The sequence below is a fragment of the Carassius carassius genome, chromosome 49 (genome assembly GCF_963082965.1).
Source record: "Carassius carassius chromosome 49, fCarCar2.1, whole genome shotgun sequence".
Classification (NCBI taxonomy): domain Eukaryota; kingdom Metazoa; phylum Chordata; class Actinopteri; order Cypriniformes; family Cyprinidae; genus Carassius; species Carassius carassius.
In genome coordinates this window covers 2535284-2553148 of record NC_081803.1, presented here as the reverse complement: position 1 = coordinate 2553148, position 17865 = coordinate 2535284, and the positions used below count along the sequence as shown (strand labels likewise).

Here is a 17865-nt window from a genome sequence, read left to right as displayed (position 1 = left end):
CTTTACGGTTCAACTGAAGACTTAAAGTCTCCTACATTTTGGATGGTCTTGGGGTAAATAAATGTAAAGCAAATGTTCATGTTTGGGTGAACTATCCCTTTAAGGGAACATGAGTAAAACTGCAAAGGACACAGGAATTTTGAACTTCAGATGCACTTGGGTGACGACCAATTAGAAGCGATCTGCCAAAAGCTGCAATCAGTGCCTGTGTGTGACTTTGTGACAAACCCTGATGTTAATCACCAGGAGTGAGAGCCGTTCTTCTGGGTGGGGTGTAAGAAGCTTAATCAAAAGCACTAATAATGAGAGAGAAATTGAATTCTGCACAAAGAGGGGACCATATGTTGTGCAAGGACATGCCATCAGTAAGCTGGTCTCTGTGGTCAGACAGAAGGAGGTCAGGGTGCCGCCCTAATATCCGGGCTATTTGGAGGTCAGTTTTAGCAGACGTGTTCAAAAAGATGTTCTGAGAACTCCTAATCTGAATCCTGCCAGCGAGGCCCACAGTTACTGTCAGTCTAATGCCTTAATTACGACCTATTTAAAAAGAGCTGGCAGAGGAGGAGAAGTACAGGGATCCTGAAGAAATGTTTAGGAAGAAGATTTTCTCCAGCTGCTTTGGATGTCTACTTGTCTAAACTGCAATGCACCCGTGACAAACAGCAACTAGAAACATCTCATTCCTCATTCATGAAACACCAGCAGAAAAACTGCCTGTGGAAAACTTTCACAAAACTATCCAGCATCAATGCAACAAACGCAAACATTCCACGTTAAACTTGAATTCAACAATTTACATATTAAAGATTATACAAATGATTAACATAGAAATGGTTTATTCTATGCTTCAAAAACAGTGGAGAAATTAGCTCAATTTAGCATTTTACACGAAACATGAAAGGATGGTTTAATGAATGATTTACATTTATAAATGTGCTATTTATCTCATTCTTGAAACACGAGCAGAACATCACGCAAATCATTTTTATAAGCAATTTTTATGTTGCACGTAATGGTTTTATGGTGATTTACGCTGTATAAAATTAGCTGGGATTTCAAGTGCAACATGAACAAAATTCACATATAAATAGTTTAATGAACAGGCAGCTCAGTTTAACTATCAACATATGAACCATCAAAGAAACAACTTGTGCAATAATTGTTTAAACAAATTCAATTTAGCGATTCGCGATTTTTGTAAGAATGGTTCCACAAATAAATTCCTTTTAGAGATTAGTTTTACCAAAATCTTAAGAATTTCGTAAAGCAACGGTTATGTAATCTTTTGCAATCATTAATGTTTTATTGTGATTTAAAATGTATAAAATTAGCCTCATCTAGAAATTCACATTCAGCATGATCGCAATTTACCAAAAAAGTTTTCTCAGTTTAACAACAATTGCAACAATTTGCTAAATAACTTGCTTTACATTGAAATCAACTCACATAAAACATAACTGCAACAATTTTCCTAAGAAATGTTTAAATATTATTTTATGTAGGAATTATCTTAGTTTAGCATTTTGTGAAATATAAATAATAACACAGGTAAGAATGGTTTAGCAAATTACTTATAAAGTAACTAACAGTTTAGCTTTTTACGTAAAATATGAATGCATTTAGTGTTTTAGATTCAATATGAATGTAAGCATAGTAGAGTTGCACTCTAAAAATAAATAATTTACGCGAAAATACACAAAAAATGTTTATTTCAAGCATTATACACATTCATGTTTCATGAATGAGTTCAAATAAGTAATACAAAATAGTCAAAAAAAAAAAAAAGTATAAAAACAACTTGTGTCATTATGCACTTGCTATTTTAAATGAAAAAAAGAAAGGGACAAGAAAGCACAAAGAATGAGTGCAAGACTCACCCCTGGTAAAAACGTCAGCTTATTTCCATCCATCCACAGCTCTCTGATTCCTGTAAGCTGCTCCAACACTTCAGGCTGGAGAGAAAGAAGGCACAATTCAGTTTGACATCCTCAGTTAAAGGAAAGCTGCCACTACTCTCAATGAATATCATTAGAGGAGAAAAATGTGCATTAGGTGCAGTCTAACAGAGAAAGACTGGAAGGTGAACGCAGGCTGCAGTAATGCAGGTGATACTCACCACTTCAGTGAACTCATTACTGCCCAGATCCAAGCGCTCCAGCTGGGTGAGCTTATGCATGCTCCTGCAAACACACACACACACACACACACACACACACAGTATTACTAACATTACTACCCATGGATTAAGCACATTTAAGCTTTGCACATAAACATATCTGAGCACTCATTGGTTTTTGCAGGAATACATCAGACAGGCTGGTCACAACCATAACTTGTATTTTTAAGACTGCGCTCAGTGACTCCCCAGGGCAAATAAACGGCCCACAAAGACATTTACTGAACAAGTAGTTACTGCTAATCCACATTTACTGGCAGTTTTAGAGCAATGCTAGATAGACATCAACCCCCAGCTTCACATAAAATCAGAGCTAGTATATAAAATAAAAAACACACCAAAATATATTCTCCAACATCATGTTTATACTTAAGGGGTCAAGCTATGGAGTTTATAGACGTTCAGCAGCCATAATTGAACAACAATAACATATATATATATATATATATATATATATATATATATATATATATATATATATATAAAGTTTAGGATCAGTAAGATTAGCAATGTTTTTAAAGAAGTCTCTTCTGCTCATTAGGGCTGGATTTATTTGATCAGAAATACAGAGAAAAAAACAATACTTTGAAATATTATTGCAGTTTGAAGTAATCATTCATCATTCATTTAAAATGTAATTTATTCCTGTGATAAACGTTGAATTTATTTCAGCATCATTCCTCCAGTCTTCAGTGTCGCATGATCCTTCAGAAATCCTTCTAATATGCCGATTTAATATCAATACTGGAAAGAGTTCTTTGGAAACAATGAATATAATATATATATATATATATAAATAAATGTAAATACAATGAAGTTTATTGGCCTTTTATTGCAAGCGAATATGTTAACTTGTTTACTTTTTTGTTAACTTTACATATTTTTAAGCTGACTACATTCAAAGATTTTATAGTCACCTTACTAAATGCTTACAATTCATTTTAAGTATTCAACTGAGCTTTTTTTGCAGAATGCTGAATATCTATGTGCGTGTTTTCAATCTGTATAACACGTTCTCCTGTTCCAATCTGCTTCTGCAATCTCAGTATCTGCGTCAATCACTGAACTAACATCATGTAGTCGGGTAGGTGTGCTTCAGGGCAGGGTGTGCTTTAAACCGCTGCTGACGTGGACCTGGACACAGATCAACAGCCTGCGGGCGTATCCTAACCGTGGAACAGCTTGAAGAACAACTGATACATAGCTCTGGGAACTGTATTAACAAATGGTTATAAAAGTGAAGGCAAACTCTGTTTTTTATATAGTGGATTTTGTACTGAAAGACACACTGATTGTTGGCTTAGAGGATTGTAAGAGGGATTCATTCATCTAGGGTTTGGAGGCAGGCCTGTGTGAAACCAGCCAAAAAACTCACTGACCCCCAGAGTGCTGAGCAATCCACAGCTCATTAGAAACACAGACACACACATCATGAGAACAAACCACACAGTGAACATCTGAGAGGACGGGGCTCAATGTGAAATCCGAGTGATAAAGTTATCAGAGCACAGGGTAATAATGGTAAATGAGTAAGCCATGAGTCCGTCTGCATTCCTGCTGTACTTCCTGATCCAAAACAGTCCATGTATGTTACATGTGATATTTCTGAAGAAACTGTGAGTAGTGCAAACCTAAGATGTCAGTATATAGTTGCTAGGGATGTGTTTTGTGTGGTTGACAGTGTGTTTTATTGTTGCATGGGTCTTCTAGAAGCAAGCTCTCTGTCCCATAAAAAAACTGCCTGCCCTCAAAGACTCCATGATATTTTGGTCTCTAGATATGGCTCAGAAGTTTAATGTAAAGTCTAAAGGTGTGGTCACATTTACTGTTGTTGGGAGAATTTTCGTGGGTGAAACCTATTCATTTCACCAGGACTCCATGCAATCATGGATGAAGTTAATTGCACTGAATTCACCGCACTGACCAACAGAAAGCTGCTCGGTTTGGAAGTGAATTCAATTCTGTGAAAATGTGGTCAATATCAGATTTCTATCCCAATCGCACTGTTATGATACGAGCTCTTATGTTTTGCTTGTATATGGAGTTGTCATTGTAATACTTATGAGTTCTGACACGTCACTGTACTTCCACTAACTAACTCTGGCAATGGTCTAGATAATCCTGACTCCCATGAGCACAGAAATGCAACAAACGTTGATCTAGAGTGGCGTAAAAGTTGCATGAATTCCGATATGACTGTTCACACTGCGCTCACATTCCAAAGCATCTGATGTGTGTCGGATGTAGTACTCCATATGGAAGTGGCACAAATCAGAACTGAACAGATCAGATTCCATGCGGTCTGACCTGTGTTCTTAATGACAGTTTTTCATCACACTGTCATGAGAAAAACAGATCTAGGTCACATATGAGCAAAAATTAAATCAGATTTGGGACACATGTTCCACATGTGCTTCATACATCACTACACTACTGACAATGGATGACTTTTTTTTACAGATGTCACAAGAGAATTTTTGTCCGTTTTTTCATCCGCCATGTAAAAAAAAAAAAAAAGAGTGCTCATATGATGCAATATTGGCTCCAGAGCCAGAAATGATTTTAAAACCTCTCAGCATGTCACTTCAGAGCCTCTTACGTAAGACTGAACAACATGATGCCACAGAGGGACAGAGAGAGAGACGTTTGTATGTATTTATAAAGCGATTATCAGAAGGGGTGCAGCAGCACTCATCATCATTTTAATATTTTAGTAATTCAAATCAATCCCAGAAGGGCACTTACTTTGGCAACATATTTAACTGGTTCTCCCGCAGCTCCAGAATCTGCAGTTTGGTTAGTCTGAGGAAACAGAGGGAGAGAAAATATATTTAAATTATTTATCTAGAAAATATAAAAACACATGCATTTAATAAGATACATAATAAAATAAAATAAAACGGTGCTTGAATTGATTTTTCAACTGGGAAAGATATTTTTTATTTACAAACATGTTTAAAAATGTTAAGTAGCAATGCTTTTCAAGATAATAAATATAATAGCGAGATGAAAAATGCTATTTTTTTTCTAGAATAAAGGTGCTTATTTAATGTCCCATTACTGGTCTAGTGACTTACTACACATTCAAAATATACTGTCCTCTTTTTAGTATTCAGTATAAGTATGTAAATGGTTGTCCTCAGGTGACCTTCCAGCAACAAACAGGAACTGAGCTGCATGCTGCGTGATCATCTGAAGTCTATTTCAGGCTGTGGGTGCATGTTTATTATGTTAAAAGTACTGCTGCACAACATTTCACAGCAACTGCACTGCATTTTCATAGGAATGCACGATTCCTGAGGCTTTAGATATGATATGAGCTCCAGGAAACATAAGGAGGTGCTTTCCGAGGAAATTTCCCATGTGTTATTTTAACTGATTAACAGCTGCCATAAATCAACAAGCTTGATGAACCTGTTTTTCGTGTCTTTGGAAAAACACTTTCAGTGAATGGGGAGCAGTTTGGTCTGTTTTATATTTGAATGTAGTACATACTCTGGCCAGTTCTGAATCTAGAATCTGTCTGATCTGAAACAGGAGCTTGTGTGATCTTGTTCTGTCGAGGACTCTGTGTGTGTGTGTGTGTGTGTGTGTGTCTGACCTGCCGAAGCTGGCCGGTAGGAACTCGAGGAAGGCATCGTTCAGGTAGAGCTGGGTCAGGCTGAGGAGCTGTGTGAAGCCTTCTGGGAGTCTGCAGACACACGAGTGTTTCATCATTACATCACAGACAGAACACACACACAGTTCATCTCTGCTGGCTATGGACTTACTTTGATATAGGGTTCACACTCGCTTCTACGACGGACAGGACTTTACAGTTCTTGATATTTTCAGGAAACTCCTGGATGCCTGAAATTTTAAAGAAACAAAAAAATGATTACTTATTCAGTTATTAATTGCTGGTTTTATGTTTTCTCTGGTCTTTGTGCTCAGGGTTTAGAGAAAACACTTAATCTGTACCACATTGGGTTCCATTAACACGTCTTCATTAACTACAGACAATAAACATACAAACACTTCATTTATAATTATGATAGAAATCCTATTTACAGATTTCAGCTGTGATACATCTTTGAGTCTACAAAAAATAAAAAATAAATAAAATAGTACTTGACCTACACTAGCTGTTATTTTTATTTTTTTTTCTATTTAAAAAAAAAAGTCTTGTGCTCGCCAAGGCTGCATTTCCATTTTCTTTTTTTTTATAAAAATGCAGTAAAAACAGTATTATTTTTGAAATATTGCTACAATTTAAAATAACTATTTTCTTCTATAGTTTGAAATCTAATGTATTCCTGTGATATAAAGCTGTATTTTCAGCATCATTCCTCCAGTCTTCAGTTTCACATGATCCCTCAGAAATCGTTCGGATAGACTGATCTACTGCTCAAGAAACATTTCTCATCAGTGTTGATGCATTAACAGTTTCACTGCTTCATATTTTTGTGGAAACTGTGATAAAGTACTAGACAAACGTTTGTTGCAAAGAACATAAAAAAAAAAGAAAGAAAGAAAAGTAATGAACACTTCCATTCAGCAAAAACGCACTGAATGATTTAAGTGCGGCTATTTTGAACTTTCTATTCATCATTGTTCCCACAAAAATATTAGGCAGGAAAAACTGTTTTCAACAGTGATTAGAACTACTAATATTATTTGAGCTCCAAATAATAATTCATAAACTTTATATACATGTAGTATAATTCTTATGCTAAATATTTCGGGGGTTTGGGACTAGAAGTATTATCTAGAATCAGAATTTAAATATGCCAACACAAATAACTGAATTTGCTATTCAATATTTGTGCCCCACTTAAGTAATGACACTTAAACAACAAGGTCTCTATCAAAATCGACCACCAAAGAAAACTGAAACCTAACGCTGTTTTTAGAAATGCAGCATTACAGCTAGACTGCTTACTTCCTGTCCTACTAACCACAAGAGCTGGAGTGTGACATTAATGTTATCTTAAGATACCTTCCCTCCAACGCACTCAGATGCAAACTAAACCAGCGCACGCCACACATAGCAAACCACACACACACACACACACACACACACACACACACACACACACACACACACACATACATACATACATATAAATAAGAGCTGTGAGCTCTCATCCACCAAACAATGTGACCCACCTTTAGTGGCTCTGCTAAAAATGACAAGTTCCGGTCGGGAAGGCAGCATCAATTTAAAGTCATGTAAACCTGCAAGCGTATATCTGTGCAGTAAGGGCTGTGGAGTGATGTGTGCAAAGCAAATAAATGCTACAACCCATATAACTTCTGTATATCAGACTGGTCGACAAGAAGAGAGAGACAGGATGATGAGGAACGTGTATTAATAATGTAAATAGGGTCTAATGTAAATGGTTTTCATGTTGACTTTGTTTTGGTTAATTTGATTTGATTTGAGTGTGATGTATACACTACTCTTCAAAAGTTTGGGCTCAGTAAGATTTGATTTATTTCTGTAGTATTTATTTATTTTTGAAATTAATGAATACTATTCAGCAAGGATGCATTAAACTGATCAAAAGTGACAGTAAAGACATTTATAATGTAACAAAAAATTAAACTAATTCTATTTATCTAAAGTTCATCAATATGGTTTCCACAAAAACATAGTGTTTTCAACACTGATAATAAGAATAAGAGAATGGGCCGACTGATTCAAGCTGATAGAAGAGCAACTTTAACTGAAATAACCACTCGTTACAACCGAGGTATGCACCAAAGCATTTGTGAAGCCACAACACACACAACCTTGAGGCGGATGGGCTACAACAGCAGAAGACCCCACCGGGTACCACTCATCTCCACTACAAATAGGAGAAAGAGGCTACAATTTGCACAAGCTCACCAAAACTGGACAGTTGAAGACTGGAAAAATGTTGAGTCTCGATTTCTGTTGAGACATTCGGATGGTAGATTGGGCATTGTTTAAATGCCACGGCCTACCTGAGCATTGTTTCTGACCATGTCCATCCCTTTATGGCCACCATGTACCCATCCTCTGATGACTACTTCCAGCAGGATAATGCACCATGTCACAAAGCTCGAATCATTTCAAATTGGTTTCTTGAACATGACAATGAGTTCACTGTACTAAAATGGCCCCCACAGTCACCAGATTTCAATCCAATAGAGCATCTTTGGGATGTGGTGGAACGGGAGCTTCGTGCCCTGGATGTGCATCCCACAAATCTCCATCAAATGCAAGATGATATCCTATCAATATGGGCCAACATTTCTAAAGAATGCTTTCAGCACCTTGTTGAATCAATGCCACGTGAATTAAGGCAGTTCTGAAGGCAAAAGTGGGTTAAACACAGTATTAGGATGGTGTATATATATATATGATATTCTAGAACTGCAGAAAAGACATTTTGCTTGTTTATTAGCAAATTAAGGATGTGTAAACTACATAATTTCAGACTAGTCAGCTACGGAAACCCTGAAACTATTACTAAAAGTATAAAAAAAAAAAAGCCCAAATCTAAATCACTACTGTTAGGATGTAACAGCATATTACATAAAAAAGGTTTTGAATGAGACTTCCTGTGCTCGGCTGAGCTTGTCACTATCTGTCATTACTTTATCAGATCCTGCAACGCACCAGCTGAAAGATGAAGTGATGTGTAAACACAGACTCCGAGATTTGAGCATGTGTTTGTAGTGTTGTGGTCTTCGCTCATTCGCTCAGAACAGCACAAACTGTTTCCAGTGACATATTTCTGATCGCCTTCACAACATCAAATCGAGTGCGGCTCTGTTCCAATCCCTAGAGAGCTGCTGTCTAGATAGGTGTGTGATCACACAGAACACATTCACATATTTAAAGCTGCTAGATGAAGAAGCACAGTGGTCTAGAGATGTTAACATGTTGCTAAACTAATAGCGTAATACTACAAAACACATTGAATTGCACATTAATTTGAATGAAATGCTGTTAATTTTGGATTTTTCAAATTGTACTGCACACAATTCTAAACCAATGAACAACACAAATGTTAACGGACTAGGATTTACAAGTGTGCAGGCTGGAGTTAATGAATTGTGTGTTTCAGTGTAAAGTGTAATCCAAAGCGTGGAGCTGGCCGTGATGAGTTGAGTTGCAGCAGATAAGAGGTCAGTGAGGATATCAGTGTGCCTCGGCTTCGGTCCGATAGCGTAACCGGACTCCAAAAAGGAAAACGAAAGAGGAGATGAACTGGCTGCGTTTCTTACTGTTCTTGCTGACGTCGAGCTCCCTGAGGTTGATGAGGTTTGCGATGGCGGGCGGCAGCACCGCCAGGTCGTTGTCTGGTAGACTCAATCGGTAGAGCATCTGGCAGTTGAAAAGTTGCTGTAAAGAACAAGAAAATGTTAATAAGATCAAACTTCATATTAATATGTAATGAGCAGTTGGATTTACTTCAAAAACTGTAAACACTCGTAGACATTAATTGTAACCAGCATGCATTTTACAAGACATTTAGGCTAGCAAATATTGAATATTCTTCATTGCTTTGCTAGCAACATCAATTAAACAACACAGTGAATACTGCAATGATCTGACCCCATCTTGTCTCATAACTTGCAAATATGAAAGAGCTGGATGTTGAGCTGATGTTTTAGTAGTGTAATGATGTTTGATTCATTCAGTTTGAACTTTCGCTTATGATGAATCGCTTCAAAAATTTGATTCACTGACAAGATCTTACTGCAAATATTACTATTTATTGCTATGTTTTGTTATGTTGGTGCATATTGATGAAGAAAATATAAACATTTTCTTATACCCATCTAGTTAAATAACTATTTCTTACATCAAATTACTTACATTTTATGAAAAGCGCATTTCTGAAACGTAATAACACGTAATAGTTGTCGACCGATGCCTATGCTGATATCTTGGGAAGTAACAGTATTATGGGAAGTTATTGTGCATTGGGAATCATATTTTTCAAATAAAGCCAGGGTAACCCTCATTTTACATACAGCACACTGTGAAAATGACATGAATATGACAGTGGGCGAATGCATAAAGCGCAGCATAATTTGAAATCACGAGTTTAAAGTATAAAGCATTCAATTCACACAGACCGACCGTCACAGAGAAAACACGCGATCATGCTGGATAAAAATACACACTTTACAAGATCTCACAGCTGGATTCAACAGAGCTTGCAAGGTTTGTCAAATTAAATGTTCATAAGTCATTCAAAGATTTCTTCAAATAATATAAATGTGTATTTGCTTAATGCTGACGGCAAATGAGAAAGTATTATAATGTTTGCCTTTCTATTACTAATAGGCCTAATATAAAATAAATCGTTATAATACTTTCTGTATACATTAATTCTTGATTATCAGATAGACTTCTGTCTATATTAGACAGAACTGTTAACGATGACAGTGAACAAGAGAGAAAGTGTAAGAACTGCGTGCGCTCAGGCGCTACTGCTCTCAGAGCCGTCAAAATAAAAGTCCCGCCTCTAAAACATCGAAAAATGCCAAATATCGGCTCATATATCGGCCCTGGCGATATATCGGTCGACCACTAATACGTAATAATGGATTTTAAACTTAATATTCTGATAAAGTTAGAATTGTAAGTTTAAAATCCATTATTACATATTAGTGGTCGACCGATATATCGCCAGGGCCTCGTGTCAAAATGATGCGTTTTTTTCTCAGAACTGTCAGTTAATAATTCGTTTATGACTTTATTGCGCACAGTTCAGAGTTTATATCTTACAATTTGGAGTTAACATCTCACAATTCGGACTTTATTCTGAAAACAAGTTTATATCTTGCAAAATGATTCTTAGAATTGCAAGTTTATAACAATATCTCATAATATTTTGTTAAACTGATGGTTGTCGAAAAACCAATTCAGAACAAATACATAAGTAGTTCAATGTATGTATCTATCTAGAATACCATAACAAGGCAAAAACACATCTGCTGTGTAAGCAAATCTACTGCTTGTAAACAGCATGCCAGTAACAGACCAAAAATGGTATCATTTCATCGACTAAGCACTGATTGTACTTTTTGGAGACATGCAGTTTAAGAGTGTCTGTGGTGCACTCGTACTTTGGGCAGCTCCTCGATCTGGTTGGCATCGAGGTAGAGCTCCTCTAGGGTCTTCTCGAAGCTGAAGATCTCTTTGGGGACCTGCTCCAGGCTGTTGTGTGAGTAGTCCAGCGAGGTGACGGGCTCCTCCTCGCCCCGCAGGCAGCGGCACGGCACCAGCCGCACAAACAAACTCCGCTTGCTGCTCATCCTCACAACAGCTCAGGCACTGGACAGGAGAAAGAACATGATCAGCACCTCATGAACCTTAATAATTCATGGACACCAACACTGGGATACAGGATAGCACTGTCAAAACAGCTTGGTTTGCAGCTAAGATGAACACGATGAAGAAAAAACTGCTTTTTATGGTTCCTAATTGATCTTGGGCAGGTATTATTCAAGTAGGTGTTGCTTATTTAAACATTTTGTAAACTTTTTAAAATAAAGGACTCATAGAGCTTTTTTCTTTTGGCAATGTTTTTTTTAACAAAAGATTTTCATGTTATGACTGTGAATGTGTAACAGATGAAAACAACCAAATTTTTCAACCAGAAAAAAAAACAATTACATTGATTTAAACAAGTGATATAATAGTTAACTAAAATAAACTAGAAATATTTTAAAAACATTTGTTAATCGAAATAAATGTTAAAGAAATAAAAAAAGATATATATTTTTATATAATACTATTTAAGCTAGTTGCCAAGTCAACTAAAATAACTAAGACTGAAATAGAAATTAATAAAAACCTATACAGACATATATAAAATAAAAATGACTGAAAAATGACAAAAATAAAACAATTATTAAAACCTTTAAATTGAGTTGAAAAAAAGAAATATAAAAATAAAAACTGATTCTAAATATGACTAAAAGCTACAGTAAACGGGATTTCAATGATACAAAAATAACACTATTAAATCATAAAAAGATTTATCATGTGTGAAAACTGTCCATTTATGAAACTGAATTGCGTGTCGTGAATATATTGTACAGAATTACTAGAATTTAAATCTGCTATTTATTATCATAAACCTGTTTGTCCCGTCTTTGACAGTTCGAGAAAGTGCTGACTGAAATGTGTGCTGTTAAATTTTTTAATTTTTTAATGCCATTTAAAAGTATGAGCCATGTTAAAATCTGCTGAGAAAACATCTGAAAATTATGAAAACGAGAACACTTGTCATACAACCAGAGCCACGGGAATTCAGTTCTGTATCATTAAACATAAATTTGACAACCTGACTTCCTGAATGTCTCATGTTTTCCTAGTGAAACAGGATATTCGATAAGAAAAAACAGTAACATGGAACGTTATCTATTGAAGTCGACTGGATCATGAACTAAGGGTGTTACATACTAGAATAAACCGACTGAATGGAAGTCACTAAAACAATATATCTGGATTAGGACAAAAGGTTGTGGGTTCGATTTCCATGGAACTGGTAAAAAAAAATTATAACTTGAATGCACTAAGTTGCTTTGGATAAAAGCATCAGCTAAATGCATTACATACTGGTTAACATTAGCCTATTTATAATGATAGTTCACTCCTATTGCTAATGAATGGGAGAAACAGCCACGCGCAATTCTGCAGAATACACCCCGTCTTCTTAATGAAAGAGCCAATCGCTGACTGGAAAGGAACAACATTTAGAAGACAGTGCTTTTCAGATTTGGTTGCTGATTTGAAATGTCGTTTAATTGTGAGTTCAGCAAGCAGTTTTTTTACATTTCAGGATTCCCCCATTCATTTAGATTCAAGTTTATTTGTATAGCGCTTTTTACAATACAAATATAGGATAGGACCTGGTCTTGGATGCCCGGAGGCGCTGCAAACATGGCCACCGAGTGAACAGAAGATCCTTGAATGGGACTTTGACATTATGCAACAGGACACATAAAAAAAAAAAAAAAGTAAAGTTGTTTCGCAAAAAGAAGAGGTGGCTACAGTTTGACGAAATTACAAAAGACTTCTATTCTTCGAATAACACTGGTAATAAATCAAAAAGGGAAATTTGAATCTTTTTTAACATATAACAGTATGTGGAGTATGAAAAACCAGAGATGGGTATCAGGTCAGACAAACATAGGAAAGTCATTTATGCATTGGGTGAAAGCTTGTTGTTTTATCTGGTTCTGTATTCTGTACCTGTCCACGTTATCTATTTATGGCATCAATACGAAGTGAAGTGAAGTGAAGTGAAGTGAAGTGACATTCGGCCAAGTATGGTGACCCATACTCAGAATTTGTGCTCTGCATTTAACCCATCCGAAATGCACACACACAGAGCAGTGAACACACACACACACTGTGAGCACACACCCGGAGCAGTGGGCAGCCATTTATGCTGCGGCGCCCGGGGAGCAGTTGGGGGTTAGGTGCCTTGCTCAAGGGCACCTCAGTCGTGGTATTGAGGGTGGTGAGAGAACTGTACATGCACTCCCCCCACCCACAATTCCTGCCGGCCCGGGACTCGAACCCACAACCCTTCGATTGGGAGTCCGATTCTCTAACCACCAGGCCACGACTTCCCAATGGTAAATGGACTGCATTTATATAGCGCTTTCAACAGACCACATGGCCATCCAAAGCGCTTTACAATTTGCCTCACATTCACCCATTCACACACACTCATTCACACACCGACTGCGGTGTCAGCCATTCATGGCGCCATCCAGCTCGTCGGGAGCAGCTGGGGTTAGGTGTCTAGCTCAAGGACACCTCGACACTTGATCAGGTGGAGCCGGGGATCGAACCACCAACCTTCCGGTTTGTAGACAACCTACATGAACCACTGAGCCACTGCCGCCCCTAAATACACCACAATCTGCAGATTTAGAGCTGAAAGCCTTGACGACTACTGGATCACATTCATCTCATATCACTGCTGAATGACTCTCAGTGTGCTGCTAGCATCAGATTGTTTCAGTATGAATGCAACAGTATTTTTCAGAGATACACAGATATATGATAACTTTGACCTGTATTTCTTTAAGACATTGCACACTTTCAACTTGGTTTTATCAGTTCTTTAATATCAGGTCTGTCGATTACCGTCACCATTTGATGGGCTTCAAGTGTCTATAAAGAAAAAGCTCCCGACAATATCTACAGAGGGAGCGATTATTAATCTATTAATGAAGATAAGATCAGATGTCACAGGTGGAACGTGTAAGAGGTCTGATGCTCAAGGCAATATTTTCTTTTATTTACAGTAATTACTTTACTAGTATTAAATATTCAATTACATTTTATTTATTATTGTAACATACTGTTATTTCCAATAATTACTCTACTTTTTAATAATCTTCTATTACAAGACAAGCTTATGTAGCTTAAAAATGAGACAAACTAAAAAGTAATGTTTAAAAAACGACAAAAAACATTTTTATATGATTAATTAAATTATAATGCAAGACATTTAATAAAATGTAATACAATAACAATAACACGTAATAAACAAATACTAATTAAAATTTATAATAAATGTTATTATTATTATTATTATAATAACAACACATTATTGTATACAGCTAGTATTACTATTATTACTACTACTACTATTAATAATATTATTAACCAAACTTGGTAACAGTTTAGTTTAGGGACATATTCTCACTATTAACTAGATGCATGTTACTAGCTTACTAGCTGTTTATTAGAACTTATAATGCATACTAATGCTTTATTCTTCATCACCGTATCTTAGCTCTTCCGTAATCTCTACCTCACACCTAAACTTAACAACTAATACGCACTATTAAGAAGCAGCAAATTAAGAGTTTACTGAGGCAAAAGTGTTCGTGAGTAGTTAGTTAACAGTGAGAAGTGAACTAAAGTGTGACCCAATACACATAATACATGTTATTATTTTTCTGAAGTCTAATGGACCTGTAATCATATCAAAAGCAGAAAGTAAACAACTACAATCTAGAATCTAAAAACTAGGGCTGTGCGATTAATCGAAATAGTCATAAAATCACGATTTGAGCGTGCACGATTTCTAAATCGCTTTATAGCACGGTTTTCCGCGGCTCAGACCTCCCACAGTATGCTATCTGAACCAATCAGAATGCAGCGCACCTAAAAGGAGCGCGAGAACAGAGCAGACCGGGCATAGGTCTACGTAACGCCAGGTTCACACACCGTCTGTGGTGCGTTTTTTTTCCGAGCCCATGTTAACGGATCAGAGCGTTCACACTGCACACGGTAAAAGATGCGAAAGATATGAACAGAAAAGGATAGAAATAGGAAAGTGCAAAAATAATTTATATCTAGCGCATGAGCATAGAGAGATTTGTGGGTGCACAGGACACATTTAAGTGTGCACACTCTCTCCGAGCGAGAGAAGCGTGTATCTGAGCATGCATGTCTGGTTTTGTAACAGAACAAAGGAAATCCACTTGCGAGCCGAGAGATTTGGGCTCGCGCATTATATTAATGTGCTTTTACTAATAATGCTCTCTCGCAGATGCTTCTGCACCGCATACATGCACTGCAGACGGAGTACGTGTGAACCTGGCGCAACAAATATATGTCAACACCTGAGGCACCGTTACAATGTGCTCTATGACCAATGCATGGCAGAAAAAATTACAATTTCGCCATATGTCTAGACATTTTGCCACACCTTTACTTATTGATTATTTTGACTTGCGTCTGTTCTAGAGACATGTTACTTGCAACTTTTTAATAAAGCTCTAATTGGTTTTCTTTTGGAATCATGTTTCAAATTCATACTGAATGCATTTAGGACTGTAAAGCATGTTTGTGTGTGTCAAAATCGTGATTAAAATAGAAATCGCAAAATTGATCAAAGATATCGCGATAGTTTTTTTTTTTTTTTTTTCATATTGCACGGCCCTAAAAACGACCTGTGGTTGATCAGTAGGATCAGATCAGCCTAGTAATCCTGCAAGCTGCTGGTCAGAAGCCCAGATCGTGAACCACTAGTCAACACTGTCCCAGACAACAGCAGCAGTTGTTTCTGTGATGTAGGGTCATTAGATATTAAACACACTGGCTACGGTAATTCACCTCTCAAGGTCAGGCATACATGGGTAATGTGACATGAAAATGACATGTCAACAGTACTGGATAATAAACCAATAGAGTCCTATTGTATGAATGATTTAAGGAAAGTAAAAACACAGGCCTCGAGCCTAGCCTCTTGGAGCAGGTCCAAGCGCACTATTGTGTGTGTTTCCACACATGTTGTCCTGCAGTATTGTGACGGGTCGGCTAGAGTATCCGCTTTTACACGTGAAGTTCAGCGCACAAAAGAGACGTCTCGCAAGCAGAGCAGGAGGGAAAAACACCTCCCAGTCTTGGGCTTTATTAGATCGCGTCAAAGCGAGAAGTGTGAAAATGTGCGAAGGATATCTGCTTCCAACCAGATGTGATGTGTGCAGCTTCAGGGCTCATGTGATGATGATGATGATGATGAAGAAGAGGCACTGGATTACATCACAGATTCTGGATTGCAGCTGCGTCAATGAGAGTTTTGTGGAGGAGTGTGGAGAATGTGACCTTTCTCCTCCTCCTCCTCATCAGACAGAGACCAGCTCTTCGTCATGTATTTGGACCGAGAGAGCATCAATGGACCGCTCACATCCAAACAGTGTTTCTTCAATGAAAAGTCACTGTTTTACATGAGTTTGTGCTCTGTACACATGTTCTGTGAACATGTGTGCTGAAAGGCTTTAAAAGGATTTTGTAGACAAAATACAAATTTTCTTCAAATACTAATTTCTTTATAAAATGCTTTAAAATGAAAGAGATGAACTGGACCATTCATGTTTGCCTTGAAAAACTGCAAAATAATATTAATAAAAATGAATTACATTTACTGACTCTTAAAATGTCATGTTTTAAGGAGTCTATTGATAAATAGTTACATATTTTGCATTACACCTTGAATACATGTGCATTATTTTAAAAAGATTAAAAGGTATTAAGTGGAAAAAAAAATATATGTATATATATATATATACACACACACACACACACACACACACACACACACACACACACACACACACACACACTAGGGATGGGACGATAACCGGTTTTATTGATAACCGTGATAAAATGTGCTGAAGGTTAGTAATATCGTTTAAAAATGAATTATCATTAAAACCGTGTTTGATTATCGCGGTTTTAATAACTCACTATTAAATCATGTCCAGCCAGCAACAGTCTGACGCAAGCGCAGCGCACAATGTTTTTTTTGTTTTTTTTCGAGAAGGAATGGCGAAAGTCAGTGACTTTTCTATGCTTCTACACTTTTCATTGTAAGGAAGGAAATGCCACAGAATTTAATCTTTCTTTAAATTAAGTGCATAGAGTTGCTTGTTTTATTAGTTGTTTGTTGATTATTAAATATAAAACTTGCTGAAATGTTTTCAGTGTGAGCATCAACTATTTTTGAACACTTTCATCTCGTTTCAACAAAACCGTGATAATATTGATAATCGTGATAATCGTGATAATTTTAGTCACTATAATCGTGATATTAAATTTTCATACCGTCCCATCCCTAACACACACACACACACACACACACACACACACACACACACACACACACACACACACAGTACAGACCAAA

At 36.9% G+C, this 17865-nt stretch overlaps 1 protein-coding gene across 2 annotated transcripts in view; it reads right to left on the bottom strand.

The window, feature by feature from the left end:
* The window catches only part of LOC132132630 (erbin-like), a 90053-nt gene that overhangs the window by 24473 nt on the left and 47715 nt on the right, over positions 1 to 17865 (bottom strand). For both annotated transcript variants that reach the window (XM_059545071.1, XM_059545072.1), the window contains exons 2-8: positions 11270 to 11477; positions 9416 to 9533; positions 5947 to 6025; positions 5778 to 5867; positions 4922 to 4978; positions 2117 to 2180; positions 1878 to 1952 (exon numbers count right to left, since the gene is read on the bottom strand). In XM_059545071.1, coding sequence (XP_059401054.1) covers positions 1878 to 1952; positions 2117 to 2180; positions 4922 to 4978; positions 5778 to 5867; positions 5947 to 6025; positions 9416 to 9533; positions 11270 to 11458 — 672 coding nt within the window. In that variant the 5' untranslated portion in view covers positions 11459 to 11477. The remainder of the gene's footprint in view (positions 1 to 1877; positions 1953 to 2116; positions 2181 to 4921; positions 4979 to 5777; positions 5868 to 5946; positions 6026 to 9415; positions 9534 to 11269; positions 11478 to 17865) is intronic.